The sequence below is a fragment of the Raphanus sativus genome, chromosome 2, assembly GCF_000801105.2.
Source record: "Raphanus sativus cultivar WK10039 chromosome 2, ASM80110v3, whole genome shotgun sequence".
In the NCBI taxonomy this organism is placed as follows: domain Eukaryota; kingdom Viridiplantae; phylum Streptophyta; class Magnoliopsida; order Brassicales; family Brassicaceae; genus Raphanus; species Raphanus sativus.
This window is the reverse complement of record NC_079512.1, coordinates 3,546,885-3,566,297: the sequence shown is the minus strand read 5'-3', so window position 1 is coordinate 3,566,297 and position 19,413 is coordinate 3,546,885. Positions and strand designations below refer to the sequence as shown.

The window sequence follows — 19,413 nt, the reverse complement described above, 5'->3', positions numbered from 1 at the left end:
TTTGGTGTGCAGAGTCTATATGAGTCTGTGTATTTGATGAAAAAAAAATATTATTTTCATATGACAGATGCAACCACCATTGACATTTGATTTTTTTTTTTTGGCAAAATACAATCCTCAGTGCGAAGGCATATTTTCAGTTTTAAATATATAGTATAGTACTCATTGTATCAAATATTCAAATGTGCTTTAAATTATTTTTAAATTAGTTAGTTTGGTATTTCTGTGAAATTAGGTAGAGAAGACCTTAGTACCTTATCTGTCTGTCTTTATCGAAGGGAAAAAGTTGTGGATGGTAAGCTAATCGCTCAAGGAATTTTAAATACTATTTTTTTTTATAAATGGTCGAGAATATATACTTATTAGATAACTGTCCAATGTCATATACTTATGTTATGTAGACATTAAGCTAGGCCTAATAATCTGATCAAGGGAGATTTTTTTTTAAGTATGTTTTTGTTTAAGGAGTGAACTTATTGAAGATTGAGAAAGGAGACTAAGAAAGAAAATGACACGAACATACATTACATGAAATAGACAAACAACCTGAACTCTTGAATACTAATGACTTCCGATTCTTAATTATTGTAATGATTTGCTTAAATCTAGGTATGCTAATTCAAACAAAAAGTAGCTAGCGTCATAATTCATATAAATATTACTCAAATATTCTAAGGTAAATACTTTAACAATTTTCTTTGTCTTGAGATTTAAATATATTACTAAAAAGGTTAGAAACTTATTTAGGAGAAATACTTGGATCATATCTTAAACTAGAGTCCATAATTAAAAAGCAGAGACAAGCCAGCTGGTATGGCGTTGTTGATATAACTAATCTACTTCATTTTTCTAAACTTGGTCTTTTTTTTTTTTTTGACGGCCAAAGAATTTTATTACTATCACTCCGCTATGCTGGCTATCGAAAACCAAACAGGAGTATCATCGCTAACATGCGAAAAGGTATCACAACGAGCTCGAGCTGCTTTTGCAAGACAGTCGGCTATCTGGTTCTTCCCACGCGGGGTATACAAAGTAGAAAAAAGATCAAAGTTATAAGAAGAAAGTTCAATATCTTCCACTTCTTTCACCATGGATGGCCATTCCTCCAGTTTCTGAACGAGCTTCAGTAGTTGCGCGCAATCAGTTTCAAACTGAACTGACCGGAAGCCTTTTTGTCTTATCATCTTCATTGCCCAGCTGAGTGCTTGCGCTTCCGCGTGAAGTGGGGATGCTGTCATGAGTCCGTTCCTCAGCCCCACCAGAGCTCTCTGATCTCCTTCCCATAGTACGAATCCGAGCCCCGTCGTCTTGTCTTTATGCGTCCAAGAGGCATCGACCTGACATCTTATCGCCCCTATCTCCCGAGTCGGTTCTTCCTCTCTTTCTTCACTGTTCTCGTCTCCGTCAATTTCCATCGCAATGACTGGAGTTATTTGTGCCACCTTCCAGCTCTGTGCTTCTGCTGTCGCTAATTGGAGCGTTTCATGTGGCGGGGTGTCAATTCCATTAAAGATGAAATTGTTTCTGCTCTTCCATAAGAACCATAGTATCCACGGGAACGGTTCGAGAATCTCCTTTGGTACTCCGTGTTCCTTGGCCCTCCATAAGAGGTGATCAATGTTGGAGAACAGCGCCATACACGGGAATAAGCCCGGAGGGTTTGGAATATCCGACAGAGCCCAACACTGCCGAGCTGGCGGACATTCAAACAGGATGTGATTAATTGTTTCGTCCTCTGCTCCACATCGAGTACAGGTCTTATCTGTTGCACAATGACGTTCATAAAGTTTGCTTGCTGAGGTTACAAAGCCTGATAAAGATTGCCATAGAAAGTGTTTAATTTTCCTTGTAGTCTTTAAGGACCAGATTTCCTTCTTCAGACTTGTAGTACTCGGTTCTTCAACGGGTTGCGCTTGAATCTCTCTCCTTTTTTTGTTCACCAACTCGTATCCTGAGCGAACAGTGTAGGCACCTGACTTCGTGTGTTTCCACACGTACCCATCTTTACGTCTCAGTCTACTAGGTGAGAGCGCAGTGATCTTTGTGACGTCTTCGGGTGCCACCAACTCGCGAATCAGTGGCTCGTTCCAGCACATAGTTTCATGTACGATGAGATGATGAACGTGCAAGTCTCTGTCTACGTTAGGTCCCAACGGGATTGCTGGTCTCGCCTTATCTTCAGGGATCCAGCAGTCTTCCCACACTCTCGTGTCAGCTCCATCTCCAATGGTGCGCACCAGTTCAGCCTGCAACACCGAGCGGGCCGTCCACAAGCTTGTCCATCCATAGGAAGGATTATTCGCCTTTCCAACATTTAGTGGGTTTGAATGTCTATAGTATCGTCCTTTCATCACTCGGGCAAGGAGCGATTCAGGATAAATAAGTAGGCGCCAGACCTGTTTTGCAAGTAATGCAAGATTGAAGTCTCGGGAGTCTCTAAAGCCCAGTCCCCCTTCCTCCTGAGGTACACAAATTTTGTCCCATGCTACCCAATGTAAGCCTCTATTATTCCCTTTGGTACTCCACCAGAATCTTGATACAGCTCCCGTTAAGTTTTTATGAGACTCTTTCGGGAGAAGGTAACAAGACATTGTATAGGTCGGAACAGCTTGTGCTACCGATTTTATTTGTACCTCTTTGCCTCCTTTAGACAAAAGTTTTGCCTCCCACGAGTTGACTCTTGCATTCAGTCGGTCTTGTACATATGCAAAAACTTGTTTCTTTGATCCGCAGATTTTCTCGGGCATCCCAAGATACATGCCCATCCCTCCTTCTTTGTTGATTCCAATTAACCTTCTCAGGTTTTGTTTTTTGGACGCTATGACCTTAGAACCGAACATAACTGAAGACTTTTGTTTATTCAGTTGTTGTCCTGAGGCATAACCATAGACGTCGATGATTCTCATCAGTTCTTGACACTGACTTGGCTCTGCTTTGCAAAAGAAGAGACTATCGTCAGCGAACAGTAGATGAGAGACCTCCGGGCATGCTCTAGCAATCTTCAAGCCCGTGATCTTCTTTGTTCTCTCTGCTTCTCGGATCTGTGAGATTAATACCTCGGTGCAGAGGATAAATAGAAATGGCGATAGAGGATCGCCCTGCCGGAGGCCCCGGGAAGGTATAATGCTGCCTTTAGCATCCCCATTTATCAGTACCTTGTACGATACTGAAGATACACAGCTCATAATCAAATGTATCCATTTATCATCAAACCCCATCTTTTCCATCAAAGCTCTCAAAAAATTCCATTCCACTCTATCGTAGGCTTTACTCATGTCTGTCTTGATAGCCATAAATTTAGATTTGCAGCTTTGGTTGGTACGAAGAGCATGGAACATCTCTTGCGCCACAAGGATGTTATCTGTAATCAAACGTCGAGCCACAAAGGCTGATTGTGTTTCAGAGATGAGATTCGGTAAAATCTTCTTCAGCCGGCCAGAGAGGATCTTAGATATAATTTTATAACTGACGTTGCATAGGCTGATAGGCCGAAATTCCGTCATAGAAACTGGTCTCTCCGTCTTCGGTATTAAGCATATATTTGTCTGGTTTACACGCTCGTCCAGTTCTCCCGTCTCAAAGAAGCTGCGAACCATCTTTATAACGTCTGGGCCAACAAGTTTCCAGAAGCGTTGATAAAAGAGGCTAGTCATGCCATCAGGCCCCGGCGCTTTGTCAGGATTGATCGAGAAGACTGCGTCTCGAATCTCTGTATCGGAGACTGGTGCTGTTAATGTCGCGTTCATATCCTCCGTAACTGTCTCGGTAACACACCGGATACATTCTTCAAACTCATCAGGACTAGTGGTTTCAAATAGATCCTGAAAATACTCTACTGCTACTTTCTCTATGCCCTCCTCTGTTTCCACCCATACGCCCATAGAGTTTTTAAGCTTCGTGATTCTGTTGCGCGCTCTCCTTTGTTTTGTCTTCGCATGGAAATATCTCGTGTTCCGGTCACCTTCTTTTAGCCATATGGCTCTGCTCTTTTGTCGCCAGTATATCTCCTCCTCTCTATATGCAGCACACAGCTGCCACTTGAGCTCCAATTCTGCTTCCGCCGATAAGCTATCATCGTTTTGTGCTTGATCAATTTTTTCTTTGAGCTGTTCGATGAGCTTGACATTATTTGATGGGTTGCTCTTTTTCCAAGCCGAGATAGATTTTCTGCATCGGGTTATTTTCTCTACCAGGTCGCCTTGTTGTGCGTATGGCCTTCGTCCCCAGCCTTCTTTGACCGCTTCACCGAACCCCTGCTTACCAAACCATCTCTTGTCGAACCGGAAATTTCTCCTTGGTCTAGTCTCTCGAGACTGTATTCGAGCCAGAACCGGCCGATGATCAGAACCCCATCTCAATAGATACTCCACATTAGTGTGGGAAAAAATTTCATGCCAGTCTTCGTTGCCTACCGCTCGGTCTAGACGGCATTGGATACGGCCGTTCTTCCTCCTACCGGCCCAGGACATTGCATTTCCTTTGTATGGGAAATCTATCATACCACAGTTAGCAAGCATTGTCTTGAAAGGGATAAATGATGTCTCTGCTCTTTTACGTCCTCCTTTCTTTTCTGTATTGTTTGTTATCTCATTGAAGTCCCCTATCATCATCCATGCTCCTGATCTTGCTGTGCCCATTCTCGTGAGCCTTTCCCATACATTATCTCGGTACGCGACTACCGGATCTCCATAGACAAAAGTAATGTACACTTTGTTTCCTTCTAGCTGCGCTTCGACATCGATCATTCTGTCGTTCGAATAAATAATCTGCGCATCCGAGTCATTCATGTAAAACAAAGCCAAACCACCGCTTTTACCCGAAGGCTCCACGGTAAATAAATTATCATAACCAAACTCAAATTGTAAGTCTTGCATAAAAGAAAAAGAATTTTTTGTTTCTGAAAGGAAAAGAAAACTTGGATTAAAACAGCGTAACAGTTCCCGTAGGTGCTGCTTGGTCAAGTAGGCAGCGGCCCCTTGACAGTTCCAGGCAATTGTATTCATATACGCTTACTGGGTGGTTTCTGGGACACCACCGAACCGGTTGCACTGGGTTTTCTACCTTTCAAGGCAGAAGGATACACCTCATTGGGAGGGACATGTGATGGAGTACGACTCTGTGTAGCACGAGTCTGTTTCATCGTCTTACTTCTTGGGGAGGATCTTCCAAGAGCCGCGAGCTTCCTAGATGCCGCTCCTCCCTTCATATCTGGGCTTGCTGGGGCCCGTTTCTTCTTCTCTAGAGGGATCAGTCGTGCCTGCCTATCTTCCCTTGCACCTGTAGGTAGGCGCATCTTGCTACTTGGAGGCCTCACTGTTTCTTTCTCACCAAGCGTGCTATCCTCCTTTCCTGTTTGTTTCGGTGGAAGGCTTGCATTTGTCTTTATCAGTTTAGCTTGAGCATCCAGTTTCTCCTTCTCTAGGCGGGCTTTTTCTATTTCTTGTTCCTCCTCCATCAGATCATCCACCTCATCTATGTTAAGCATCTCCTCATCCTCCAAGGGATTAAACTCAGGCTCAGTAAATTGTTCCACCATTTTTTCGAAAGTGCCATCGTCAACTAGCTCCTCGTCATCCACTACCGGGTTTTCTTCTATCTCCAGGTCCTCCATATCTGTACCATTATCCCTCATGATTTTATTCAGCTCCTGGCCTTCGTTCCTTACTTGCTTGTCGATGGGATTCTCCTGAGTGTTATGTTCTTCCTGCTGTTCCCTGGGGATCGGATCTCTGATAACAAGCTTTCCCCTCCCGCTTGTGTTGATCAGGTTTTCTCCTGACGTCTCCTGCACAATTGCTTTCCCTTTCAATGCCCTTCTTCTCTCCCCTTCTGTTTGCTCTTCACTTATTTCTTTTTCTGTTCTTTCCTTACCTTCCCCTGCAGAGCTGTGTCTTAATGGCCTCCATTCTTGGTTTGAGCGACCAGGGGATCTGCGGTATTGTTCTCTATTTCCTCCTCCTCCTCGATGGGTCTCATATGGCGCTGTTATGGTTCTTTGAGAATCAGGGGAGCCACGTCTGTGTGAGCTACTTCTTCTACTTATGCTCTGATAATCTCTTTGTGCTGCAGCTCTCCTTGTATCCGCGGCATTCCAGTGTGACGATCCTGAATTGATTTCAAATCTCGGTCCTTCTGTTCCTCTGTTTTTGAAGTTGCGATGGTCAGGAACGTTTCGCTCGATAGAACGGTGATAAGGGTGGTACCTCTCCCGATCACGGGGATATTTTGAATCTTTAGAGTTGTCTAATCTTGCCCAGACATTCTTACTGTCTCTCCTCTCAGAGATTCTCTGCCTAAGGTCTCCTTCCCTCTTAGCTCCATTTGAAGGCGAGCTTTTGTGGTATGCTCCTTCATGCTCTCTTCTTTCGCGAACATCATATCTTCCATGGCTCTGTGCCGACGCTGATCTCTGTGCCTGCATCCCCCCACGGTTAGCTCCCATCTTTTGTGGTAAAGAGAAAGCTTCTCTAGTCGCCTTTTCCTCCCTCTCCTGTTGTGCGATCCTAGCTAGTCTGTTTCTTTCTCTTTGTTCTTCTATCAATTCTGGGCATGTTCCTTCTTCATGGGATATCCTATTACAGGTGTAGCAGTGTCTATGGAGGTCTTCATATTTCAGTGCAACTTTGATAACATCCCCATTCTTAAATCCAGCTCTGCGCTCAAATTGTAGGGGTTCGTCCGCATTAACATAAACACGAACTCTTCCCCTATCCACATCCACCTTGTCAACTAGACCCAATGCTAATCCAATGCCTCTGAATGTTTCGTCCTTCTTGTAGTGAATAGGAACCCCTTCGACACTTATCCAGAACAGCATCATGTTTGGGAAATCCTCTCGGATCGTTGGTTCCCATCTTTCTAGTGAGAAACTCCATCTGTTGAAGTGACAAGGTCTTCTTTGTAGCACCTTCTGCAAATCTTGCTCAGTATTGAAATCAAATTGAAATTTGTTATTGCCTAGGTTTGTTCCTTTGACCTTGCCTTCCACGTCCCAAATATGTCTTTTGGGCATATGCTTAATCAACGCATCAACGCTACGTCCGTCCACATGGAACATACGTCCCACCAGAGTAAGTTTGTATTTTTCAACGAGATCTGAGTAGTCAAAGTCTGGAATCGGTATGATCTCATCCTCTTTTTTCTTCTCAGGTCTCCTTCTCCATTCCCTCGAGTCCTCTCCTCGATCTCTGTTTCCGTAAGAGCGATTCATTCGTATCAGAGTTGTCGTTACCCTATTCTGATCGTAGTAATAGATCTTGGGCCTCACGCAAAGCGAAAACCAGAGAGAAACACACCACGGGGGTGGAAACGAGACAACTGCTGCACTGTATGTGATACAGGACGCCGTGTAGGTGAGGGAGGAGTGTTCGATAGTCTCCCTCCCTCTTCTTCTTGCTCGGTTACGCCTTAGGATCCAAAATCGCCTTTGGAGTCGTCAAAACCCTAGGCGGCGCTCACTTTTTTTTCGGGTTTTTTCTAAACTTGGTCTAAATATAGTAATCTGTATTTCTTACATTTATTACATGTCTGGAGAGTGTAAACTAAAACATTTGCAAACCCAACTATTCTGATGTTAACCAGTAGTCGTAGTTGTCGCCGAATATAAATGTATATTATGATATACATTAATAGATTAGTATGAAAGTCTACTGGTTTATATATTAATTTGACCCATAATATATACTTTTATAGGTTTGCAATGTTTTAATTTCTACTTTTGATGATGAGTTTAGGTTTGGAAAAACTTTAAATAAGATGGGCTAGCTTCTTTCCCAAACAGTAGGATTTTAAGGTTAGACTTGATCTAAGCATGTCTTAATCATTACCACTCAATTAAAGATCTAAGATGATTTAACTAACCACCAATTACTTCTATATCAACTTGAACTCGCACGCCTGCTTATACAAAGGGGAAACTGCATCAAAAGTTAACTTTTGTATGTAAATATAAATAAATAAAAGGGGAATTTTCAAAAATACCACTTTCAAGGTACCATTATTCATCTTTACCACCACTAAAGACACATTTTCAAAAATACCTTATTTATTAAAATGGTAAAAACTCTTATATCTTTGTTTTTATATGCTTTTCAAAATTCTAATCCCAAATTCTAAATCATAGACTTCCAATTCTAAACCCTAAACCCAAAATCTTCAACTCTAAACCCTAAACCCTAAACTATATACCCTAAATTCAATATCCTAAACCCTAAACCCTAAAGTCTAAACTATAAACCCTAAATCTTCAACTCTAAACCCTAAATCCTCAACTCTAAACCCTAAACTATATACCTTAAACCCTAAAACATCAAATCTTAACCCTAAATCCTAAACCTTCAAATCTAAACCCTTCATTAAAAGTAGTGGTAAAAGTGGTTAGTGTAAACATGAAAAGTGGTACTATGAAAATGGTATTTTTGGCAATTTCTCAAAATAAAAAACAACCCCAAGTTGATAAAACATTTGTGGGTATATAAAGATAATTTTAAAAATGGTTTCAACTAAAAGTTATTAAATTAAATTGTACAAATTTTCTTTTAAATATTATTAGAACTTAAAATAGAAGAAAATAAAATACAACACAGCACAAAATTGGAGTAATTATCTCCAACGTTTCAGTTCAATACTCAGACGAACACAATAAGCCTTGAATAGCAAGCAAGGAGTCTTGCTTTTTCTGTTTCAAGCTACTAACGCCAATTGAAACTTTTCTAATCTGATGTTTTGGTCTTTTTTTTTTCATTCTCGTCTCTGATGTTACTTTTCTTTTAGACTTTGTACTCTTCAAGACTCGCAAATGGAGATTTCGGTTTTCTTTGTTCTTTCTTTGTCTTGTTATCACCAAGATCATCACCACCACCATCATCATCATCAAGCATATCGATCTCTGCATCACTCGCATCCGCCACATCATCATCGTCATCATCATCATCATCATCATCATCATCACCCACTACTTTATCCTTGATCATCATAGCCATATTATATTCAGCACCCTCTTCTTCCACAGCTTCTCCAACATATTCTCAATCCCCTCATTGTCACTCTCATCACCAGCCTCGTCTTAAACATCACTATCGTAGTTTCCTCCACCATCACCATCGTCATTCACATCGTAAAGTTCTTCAGCAGCTTCTTCTTTGATTGCTTTGTACTACTCATCTTGTTCACATAGAAATTGTGGAAGACTGGATCTCCAGGAGACACATCTTCTTCTGCTAACTTGATAATCTTCAAGCTGCACATGAAGAAGAAGAAGAAAAGCATTACATATTATTTCTGTTGCGGAATTCGTGGTTCTTCTGATACCACTTGTAGAGTCAATCGTAACTCTAACAAGACTTCCATGGGGATTCGTAATATCCCCTGGTCCTTTTGATCTTTCCCATTGATTCAATCCTTGTTCATGACACAAGAGTTTTTAACCCAGTTCACGGCCGCAGCACGCTACATCTGGGGTGGATCCAGGATCCACAACATCCACTATGAAGTATCGGAAAACATCTCCGATGTGGTTTACAAGATCATTACTCTCTCTGTTCCTGGGTATGCAAATCCTAGAGAGTATAAAGAGATAATACAAAAGTACATGGCTAAGAGCTAAGACTAGAACAACATATCATCTCTAGCTTGCTCTATCTCTCTAAGAGACGCCATGGAAGCTTCTGCATTTCCTTGTCTTCTCTTATCTCTTCTCACTTCTCTCAACTCCACCTTGAGCTTAGCTTGAAGTCCCTTCATGATCTTCTTGAAACCTTCATCCATAGTCTTGAGTTGCTAATCCAGCTGTTACACTCCAAGTGTCAAGCTCAACTCCTCATTGAAATCGTGTTACTTCATATCTTACTCCTCGTGAACTTATCAACAACAAAGCCTTGCTGTCAAAAATCACGAACCTGTTCAAGTGCTTGAACAGAAACCTGAACATCTTTCTGCAAGTTGATTTCCTCCTTGAACTTCTGATTCCACTCATGCGCATTGAGCCTTGAACCAAATTACTTGAATTCTGTGCAGCTACCTTTGAACCATATATGCTTCAAACCTGAAACAACATTTGATTCTCTACTTGTTTAAATACTCCAGCCTTGAACACGTTTTGTACCGCTGTTGCTCTGAACAGGACCCGCCATCCAACCATCACTGCTGGACAGACTTTCGACACAACCTTGGTTCACCCTTCATGTTGTTAACATAATATACTACCACATAATTCTCCTTGAATCAACCGCAAACCTTGAAGTCACTCATGTTCCATATCTCTGAAACAGCTTTGACTTACACTTAATGTTCTTGAACAGACTGCACTTGAGCATCACTTTGTACCGCTGCACAAGCAGGACACGCCGCCTAACACCACCTGATTAGGAAGACTTTCGACACAAACATCTTTGCTCCACCATCTGATCAACCTGTTCTGCAACAACAGAACCCCACTAACAGATTTAGACCCCACTGCTAGTTAAATGAACTGAGCCTCATACCATCCAATCCATGATACGCCTTGGCTCTCCTCACGAGCTGCATGTGATATCTTATCTAGAATCTCTGATATCCCTCTTGTACTCAGCTGTGAGTTCCTTTCCTTAATACCTTTCTTGTACTGAGATGTCTCCAATATACCGAAACCTGTGCATCACCATCAACGACTTGAGCACGCCTGTTAGTCATTGATCCTGCCATTAGCCAATGGACTTCCTTGAGGACACTTCCTCAGTACTCCTTGTGATGCGACCATATATCCAGAACTACACTTGTTCTGTTCCCTTAAATGCAATCGGTTTTTCCTTGCATTTAGACTTTCATAAAGCTTCTTTCAGTTCCATGACTTGAGCTTAAGATGAACCTGCTTGTGGAGAACAAGTCTTACCCTTCCTGAGATGGACAAACTGTAAGACACTTCCCTGCAATACCTGCAATGTCTTCTAACAGTTTCTTACTTTGCTTCATCTCACCATTCTTCATCTTCACTGCTCAATATTTCAGTATCTCTTGATACTTACTTCCCTTCAGTTTAACCAAGTACCTCACCACGTTTCTGCTTGCATCATACTCGGCTCTGTGTTCCTCTGTATCAACTTCACTGCAGTGTACTCATAATACAAATGCTGATTTACTTGTCTCGCCTACAAATAACCTTATGTAAGACTCCCCTTACAAATCTCCTTCTGATGCGCCTTGTACTTGTTAACTGATCCTGACACTCCTGGCCTTGACACTCTGAACATATCCACGAGCCCCTTATCATGGATATAACCTTTCCCTTCAGCTCTTACTCCCTTGAGCTGACAAAGTTGCTAACCCGAAACTTCTACCTTTCAGCTGAACCAATCAAGACATCTTCTAAACCAGTGACTCACTCCACCTGGAATCAGATTATATATATCCCTGATGCATCAATCCTTATATAATCTCAGTGGCTCCACCTGAATCAAATAACCCCTTAGAATTACCATGTCTCAATAACTAAGTTTCTGCAACTGTTTAATGTTCTTGTCGGCCTTTGAACATATCTCTCATCATACATGCCTGTGATGCTCCTGAGATACTCCATTTACAGCTCTGTCGTGTCAAACTCGAACCCATGACAAATTTCTCAAGCTGTAACTATACTCGAACCATAACCTGTTCAAGCATGAAGTTCCGACCTGGTCAAGTCTGCAAATTTCTCCTTTTGCCTTTGAGCTTCAATTCTTATCCGAGAGCTCCACCTTGACCACTGTGGTCGTGACACCAAAACCGGTGTCCTTTACTTCTCCTCTGAGTCTATTCATATGAAATTTCCGACTCAGACATCCATGACGATTCCTCTAAGGTATAACTCACACACGCTTCTCCTAGCTGTGGTAGCGACTTTCTGCTTCTTGAACAAGTGTTAATGACTGTTGTCTCATACCCTTTATCCTCAGGATAACAACCAGTCGTAACAATCTGTTCAACATGATTCTGCCTGCGCATTTTCCTCTGCTTTTGACCAGAATCTTCAAGTAAAGTCTAACCTTGAATTGCCTTTTACCTTTAGGTTTCTTCATGTCACTCACACGACCTCACTAAAGCTTCTACATGTTATTACCACAAATAGCCATTTGCTCCAACATACCCTTGTGTAGGCTTTTACACACTTATCCCATACTCTAGTTTCTTCTTCGTGGAGGTACAACCTATTCCTCTCACACTGACTGGTGACTTCTCTGGCTTTCTTTTACCAGCCAGAAAACATTTCCTCTCATGCACCCACGAGCCTGACTTGTACTGACCCAAAAACAGAATCACCTCTGTTTCGTCACATTGTTGTCACACGACAACCAACCTGTGCAGCTGCAAGATCCGTTGATCATCTTTTGCAAAGACATCCTACATTCCTTGTGATCTCTGAAAACCTTCAGTCCCTGTGAGATTGATGACCTTTGATTCCTTCTCCTTTAAGCCTAGCTTTGACTTAATGTGAGTTTGTATTCCCTTGAGATATCCTCCATCCCAGACGAATCAAATCAATCTCCAACACTCTGATCACGAACACGCCAACCTGTGCAGCTGTTATGTTGCAGCTTGCGCGAGTCTTCCCTTTCTTGCAAATAACCGTTGCATCCCTTGCAAGTCTCTCATCATGATTTCATAGACCTGAAACCATCACGTGCATTAGGATCTTCCACTGTGAACGTTTCTTCCTCTGTCTCTGACGTTGTCTTTGTCTACCACATACAAACGTCATCTGCTTCTTCTCTGATGCTCCATATCCTTTAGCATCATCATTGGTTCGTCACTCCTGAAATAATCATGTGATTGTGACTACAAATCTACTGATTCTTCTTCTCCAGAATTTCCAGCTGATGTCGATGCTAATTTGAAGCTCTTGCAGAATCTGAATCACCATTGCCTCAAACCATAAGCTCTTTGACTCAATCCTAACAAACCTCAATAGCCTGTAGACACCAAACTCCCCATCCTGAGAATTTCCTTTGTAACAACCTGAATGAACACCTTTCCTTGAACATCTCTCTGAACCGCTGTTGTTGCCAACAGAACCCGCCGCTTAGCTCAACCTGCTAAGAAGACTTTCGACGCAAAGAATCTCTGCTCAACCTCTGCTCAAACAAATCATTACCTCTGCAACCGTGAAACCTTGTAGACCTATTTGTTTCCCCTCATATGCCTGAGAAGCCAAAACAAACTACTACTGAATCCCATGCAGAAAACCCGAAACACACTTGTTTCCATCCTGAATCAATCTCGATTTGACACCGCCACCTGTTCAGCCGAACTCTGCCTTGAACAAGTAATTCCTCGTTCTTGCAGATCCATCCCAGCAGAAAACTATGTGTTATGCCAAACACATATCTGCTTAGAAAATCACACTGCATTCCCTCTGAAAATAGCAGCCTTGTGGTATCTTGTTCTGTGAACCTCTACCCAACTGTAGACTTCCATGATCACACATAGACGAACCCGCATGAGTCGATCTCTTTCAAACCCTTCTGCAACACCCTTCACGCTGACTAAAGAATACCATCTGAACAGACATGAAACACTCAAATCATTCAAGGTTCTAAGGTGTCCCCTAGTTCCAAGAATTCCATGAGATACCGAGCTGAAATAACCCCATAGATTAGCACACCACCTGCGACTGATATAATATGTAGAGATTACCCAAGAACACCGTGAAATCCCTCACTAAATCTTCAGACAATCCCATACAAAACCAGTGCGAAAACCCCTTGTGCTCCACTATGCTCTCAACTCCAATAACTTGCAGAATATGAAGAAATCCGAAACTCCAATGCATATAGTCACACACGCCTTGTGACTGTCACACACTCCTTGTGACTGCAGATCGAAGACAGCTCTGAAAACCTCTGTTTCTTACGCTAACAGCCTGCCACCATCTCGACTTGTGAGTAACCTGAAACCCTTCTCACATAGTAGCAGATTCTTGCATCCCTGGAGAACTGTAGAGAACTCCTGATTTCATAAAATCGAAATCATCTCAACCGATTCAACTGACTTGTGAACCTTCCTCCGTAAACTTGTGCAACTGCAGCGAAGAACGTCGAACAGTTTTCCTTCTTCCTCTTGTAAACCAAAAATCTCTTTGACCTGATCTGATCTCGGTGTATTACTCTGATTAGGGTAAAACCACGTGACCACCAGCTTCATATGTCTCTCCTCCTCGAGACGTGGACTCCAAGAATCAATGAGCCTAAGCTCTGATACTACTTGTTGCGGAATTCGTGGTTCTTCTGATACCACTTGTAGAGTCAATCGTAACTCTAACAAGACTTCCTTGGGGATTCGTAACATCCCCTGGTCCCTTTGATCTTTCCCATTGATTCAATCCTTGTTCATGACACAAGAGTTTTTAACCCAGTTCACGGCCGCAGCACGCTACATCTGGGGTGGATCCAGGATCCACAACATCCACTATGAAGTATCGGAAAACACCTCCGATGTGGTTTACAAGATCATTACTCTCTTTGTTCCTGGGTATGCAAACCCTAGAGAGTATAAAGAGATAATACAAGAGTACATGGCTAAGAGCTAAGACTAGAACAACATATCATCTCTAGCTTGCTCTATCTCTCGAAGAGACGCCATGGAAGCCTTCCTGGATGCTTGAGGCTGCTGCCTCCCAAAAGCTTAGCTTAGAGATCCCTGTCGTGATCTCTCTTTCTTTATATTGTCAGCACTTAACCTAATGGGCTTTATCGATTAGGCCCATAGGTTGTCCACGCGTAACTTGTGCAACTCGGCCCAACCGATGAACAAGTCCGATGGGCTTGACCAAACCTCACAATTTCAGTTTCAAAAAAAAAAAAAGCATTACAGGTGAGTAGATAATAAAATGCAGTATTCAAGAAAGGTTGGACATCTTAAAAAGATTAATGTTTACTCGGGTATCTAGACTGATTTTTTGAGTGTCTAAACTAACATTTCTTTAAAAGTTGGTTAAATAAAATTATTGTGTTCAAATACGAAGACTTGGTGGACGCCTAGACCAATTTTTAAAACACTCATAAAATTTTCAACCTCTGCTTGTTCCTTCTTGGAAGGTTCCATCTGGGAGACACCATGCCAAGTGTTTTACTTTGGTTTCTTCTCCACGAATTAATCCAAGAAAGTAGTAAGAGATAGATTCAAAGGGTTTCCGTTGTAAACTATAGTAGTTCCTAGAGAAGAGTTCCAGCCATTGTAGCCACCGAAGGGTGAGCGCGTGAAGAAAGAAGCACTAGCTCCCACCAACTGACACGGTCTCCGTTACTGTTAATTTGAGAGTAAACTTTAGAGATAACACACAAATTTTTAATACGGTGTTCTAATGCCATCACTCTTTGTGTTAACATCACTAATTCATCATGCATGGGACGAAGTGATATCCATACTATTATTACAATCAACGCAACTAGAGCGACCAAAGATGGGTTCATAATATATCCATGTTAACGACCTGCAAGACTCTTTTGGAGAAGGCGGTTTTATATTGTTTTTCCTGACTCCGAGAAGAAGCCCAAATAAACATTTCAGCCTGAAAAATCAAGAATCGCAAATTAAAGAACAGGGCAATACATAATGCATTAATCATAAAATAAAGTGGCTTTCACAGTTTACCTTGCCTTAGAAGAATTCATTGTGGAGGGAAGGAGAAGTTTGGAGTACAGTGCACGGTAAAATCTATCACTGACAATCTTATTCTTGGATGAGATCTTGTCAAGAAGCATCAGTGATTGAACTCCCACGTTGAAATTCTTTGAATGTACCTGCATACATTAAATATACCATTTTCTTTATCATCCTTTTGGTTGTAACTAATGAAACAAAACATATATGATGAAAAGCTTTAGAAGTTACCAGTTTGAAAAGCACCGGCGTCTGGGATTCAATTATAACACCTACCTCGTCAGTGGAAACATACGGAAAAGCTCTGTCAACTCCCTGCAAAAAGGCACAAGGTGAACTGTAAAGTCTCAAAGCCATCAAACTACATAATGTATACAAAAAAAAACACATCAGGATGATCCGTCAGTAGAGCTGATAGGATTCTGGAATCCAATTCAACATGTGAATCAGAGGACTTCTCTTCTTTTGTGTCCTTTGTGTTGGTACTTTTCTTATCAGCTACTTTGTCGTCTGTGCCAGGTTTCGTATTTGCTTATGTGGTTAAAACCTATAAAACAGACTTGAGTCATAATGCAAAGGTTGGAAAATGTCATATCATGACTAATGAGGATCAGCCCAGACCTTAATAAATTGCCTCCCTGCTTTAGCCATAGGGTTGGGCCACAGTTCTTTTTATCTTTGGATCCTTCCAGTGGTTGTATATATGAGCTTGTGACCACTGATGATGAGAAAGTACCCGTCACAAGCATCAGCTGAGTCAGGACCGGTTTTGGATGCTAGTGAAACTTTGATTTTTGAACCCTCAAATTATAAAAAAAATTAATATATGTGTAACACAACATATTTGTGTTCAAAAAATAAAATAAAATAATATATGTGTAACAGGTCTCCAATTCCTAAAAATAAAATTAAATAGTTTTAATATATTATTTATGACACTCAAAATTTTAGGACCAGTCCATGTTAGATACTTATGCTTGTCATGTTGCTAAGTCCAGCTTGAATTTTACTAGAGCTAGGAATTTGATTCGAAAAACTGCGTACCTCCCCGCCGCTGAGGGAATACGTATCAAAAAAAAACTTCAAAGGTTTTGAAGCAGGGTACAAGTCAATAGATTACATTGGGGAAAATTCACAAACACCAAAATTAAACTTTTTAAAGATATTATTATTTATCTAAATTTAAATTATATATTATATAATATATAGATGAAAGAACTGAAATTATTTATATTCAAGAAAATATTTATTTATTTTTATAATATATAGTTTGTGTTATTAAAATATTTTAATTGAAAATATAAATTTATTTTTATTTTAATTATTCTGATCTGCAAGTCTCGCTGTTAACCATAAGATTCAAGTGGGAACAAGTCTCGCTGTTAAGATTCAAGTGGGAAATTAAAAATGCATGTCTAATAGTTTTTAACAGTGAATCGTGCATGTCAATTTTTTTTAACAAAAAATCACCAATTCGTCACGGCTGGATCAAGTAGGACGGATCTGACCCGCTTCTCAAGCTCACACAGGTTTACGCAGAGTCAGCTTACGCTTTGGAAATACCCATCCATGATGAAAATGGCTAAGCTCAATGGTAATACTGTAACACATCAAGAGTTCAATATATGGCACATAGTCCAAATAGTTGTACCGTCACGTCAGCAGCTGGAGACGAGAGAGTCACGAGACTTTGAGGTTCTATAATGTTTTTGGAATACATTCGAGTATCTTCTGGCACATAAGAATCTAAATGGCAATTTTAGAAAATCTAAACTAGATTGAGAAACGAGTATATATAGTTATATAGAAAAGTATGACTACGTAATAATACAACCTCAAAGAATCTAAACATTTATTATGTAGCTTCAAATCCTAAATAAGTCAAAATCCAAACGTGAACTCGATCATGAACATTTTATATGTCCTAAAGTTTGAGTTCGAGATCTTTCGAACACCGCCCTTCTTCTCCGTCCACTTCCATCGACACATCGTTATCTCTCTTTGGTTTTGAGGGAGTCTCAGGCTGTCGCGAGGGTTGTCCTAGCTCTACCGATGGACCAACCTTTTGTGGCTTGGGAGGAAGATGACCACCACTTTGATTCACTTGATACGGAGCTCTAGCCACAGCCCTGAAAAATTCAAACACATCCAAAACTTATAAGTTATGTCGTTCTTGTACTATATGGAAGCATAAAAACCATATAATATTTGTTTTCTACAATATAAAATATACAATTCAAGACCAACAAATTAGCACTATAGTTAGGTTTGGTTTTATGCTTTACCTGTCTTTTCGTTTAGCAAAGAATCGATGAAGAGAGGCTCTTCTTGCAATGCGTTCCACGACTTGATGTTGCTCTCCGGTTTGATGATCATCGTTGTTGGTCCCGGAACTCGTTGGCTCGTTCAGATCAGGAATCACAACTTTGCTTTCGTTGCTGACGTTCATGTTTAGTTTCTGAGTGTTCTTTGAAGCAACAGCAACACGATGTGCTTCGGTCGCTGCTTCAATTATCTCCTTTGCTTTGTCTTCAGGCAACTCGTAAACCATAAGTTTATCGCGGAAGATCATGGTCAACTGGGAGTTTCCAGGCTCTGGTACTACACTTGCTGGTTCACTGAAACCAAACCAAACCAAACCATTGGTACATAGTTCAAAATCCACATATCTATACACACGTTTTGACCCTTCGCTAGTTCTTTTTTTTTTTTTAAAGGTATAAAGCCAAGACTTTTATTTAATACCACAAGATCAAAGACCATATCATATACGTACCTTAGATCGACAAAGCTGGGTTTGCCTCCGGAAGAAGTAGAGGCTTCACCTACTGAAAGCTTCTGTTTCACGTCGAAGGTTCTGGTTTCAGAAATGTCTGCCTTCTTTAACTCATTTTGTTGTCCTATAACAAAAAAAAAACACCAAATTAAATTAAAATGAATATTAAAGACAATTAGATTAAACTTTAAAAATTTATATATTCATCTTCAAACTAAATTTGCTAAAATTTCCTAATTTTGCATCTTGACAAAATCGAATATTTAATATATCTTTTCCATCTTTTTGTGAAATTTTATTAAGAGCAAAAATCTATTAAGCAACTGAATAAAGATACAGTACTAAAACAGAACTGAGTCTTTGTCGACGGCCGCCGCCAGAGGATGAGAGAGAGACATACATACCTCTAAGATCAGATTTTCTGGCGAGATCAAGATCGAGTTTATGAGCCAAACTAATATCAATATTCCCGAAACTACCCTTCTCCTTCAAGTACCGGCTGAGCAAAGTACATCTCCGGGAAAAACTAGACTTCTCCGGTGCTTTTCCGGTCGACATACTTGATGAGATTGCAAAAACTCGAGTGGGTTTCACACGTTAAGATCGAAGAGTACAGGCTTTTTTTTTTTGTCACGAAAATCGAAGAGTATAGGCTTACAATCGGATAAATGAGTTATTTATGCCAATAAGTTTCTGTGGCTTTAAGCTCTCGCGAATATAATATTAAGTCAAACAAATAACGTGTTTTTAATGATTTGTTTATTGTTTTTAATGGAGTGACAGTGATCTGTGCGCAATAAATAGTAATTGTCACGAGGCTATTTCCACCTAACATGCATGCACAATTGCTAGTAGACTAATTCAATTTACCAGAGAAGGTTTATAGAAAGGGGTTTTGTCAAACAAGAAAGGGGTTTATAATGGGTTAAGTTAGACTAGGTCGTATCTATTTATACTCATAATTTATCATCACTTTTTAATATGTTTTTAACATCCAATTAACTATACAGTTAAAACTTTAACTATGA

The 19,413-nt window shown here is 40.6% G+C and overlaps 3 protein-coding genes across 5 annotated transcripts; all 3 read right to left on the bottom strand.

The window, feature by feature from the left end:
• Positions 1–899: 899 nt before the first annotated feature.
• LOC130508465 (uncharacterized) lies at positions 900–2,351 on the bottom strand. The gene has a single exon (XM_057003991.1). The coding sequence runs from the start codon at positions 2,349–2,351 to the stop codon at positions 900–902; it is 1,452 nt and encodes a 483-aa protein (XP_056859971.1).
• Positions 2,352–14,839: 12,488 nt separating this feature from the next.
• On the bottom strand, positions 14,840–16,295 carry LOC108841095 (protein SLOW WALKER 2). 2 transcript variants are annotated; one of them, XM_018613877.2, is made up of 5 exons: positions 16,231–16,295; positions 15,841–16,156; positions 15,601–15,749; positions 15,440–15,517; positions 14,840–15,252 (listed from the first exon to the last, which is right to left on the bottom strand). In XM_018613877.2, exons 2-5 carry the CDS (start codon positions 15,997–15,999, stop codon positions 15,162–15,164), a joined length of 477 nt encoding a protein of 158 aa, XP_018469379.1. In that variant the 5' UTR covers positions 16,000–16,156; positions 16,231–16,295; the 3' UTR covers positions 14,840–15,161. The 2 variants fall into 2 exon arrangements, with proteins under 2 accessions (XP_018469379.1, XP_018469378.1); XM_018613876.2 differs by lacking the exons at positions 14,840–15,252; positions 16,231–16,295 and having other exon boundaries at positions 15,265–15,517; positions 15,841–16,202.
• A 1,092-nt stretch (positions 16,296–17,387) lies between these two features.
• Positions 17,388–19,067, bottom strand: LOC108819192 (protein TIFY 11B-like). 2 transcript variants are annotated; one of them, XM_018592191.2, is made up of 4 exons: positions 18,790–19,067; positions 18,386–18,509; positions 17,895–18,227; positions 17,388–17,738 (listed from the first exon to the last, which is right to left on the bottom strand). In XM_018592191.2, the coding sequence occupies exons 1-4, from the start codon at positions 18,941–18,943 to the stop codon at positions 17,534–17,536; spliced, it is 816 nt and encodes a 271-aa protein (XP_018447693.2). In that variant the 5' UTR covers positions 18,944–19,067; the 3' UTR covers positions 17,388–17,533. The 2 variants fall into 2 exon arrangements, with proteins under 2 accessions (XP_018447693.2, XP_056851089.1); XM_056995109.1 differs by lacking the exon at positions 17,388–17,738 and having other exon boundaries at positions 17,891–18,227; positions 18,790–19,062.
• Between the last annotated feature and the right edge of the window lie 346 nt (positions 19,068–19,413).

Bases quoted from the DNA above. Each gene is read 5' to 3' on its own strand.
- LOC130508465 (XM_057003991.1), bottom strand. From the start codon at position 2,351: ATGAAAGGACGATACTATAGACATTCAAACCCACTAAATGTTGGAAAG.
- LOC108841095 (XM_018613876.2), bottom strand. From the start codon at position 15,999: ATGTGTTTTTTTTTGTATACATTATGTAGTTTGATGGCTTTGAGACTT. The intron at 15,750-15,840 runs GTAACTTCTAAA...TAATGTATGCAG, and splicing joins CGCCGGTGCTTTTCAAACTG to GTACATTCAAAGAATTTCAA. The intron at 15,518-15,600 runs GTAAACTGTGAA...TTGATTTTTCAG, and splicing joins ATGAATTCTTCTAAGGCAAG to GCTGAAATGTTTATTTGGGC.
- LOC108819192 (XM_018592191.2), bottom strand. From the start codon at position 18,943: ATGTCGACCGGAAAAGCACCGGAGAAGTCTAGTTTTTCCCGGAGATGT. The intron at 18,510-18,789 runs GTATGTATGTCT...TTTTTGTTATAG, and splicing joins CAGAAAATCTGATCTTAGAG to GACAACAAAATGAGTTAAAG. The intron at 17,739-17,894 runs GTAAAGCATAAA...TGAATTTTTCAG, and splicing joins TTTGCTAAACGAAAAGACAG to GGCTGTGGCTAGAGCTCCGT.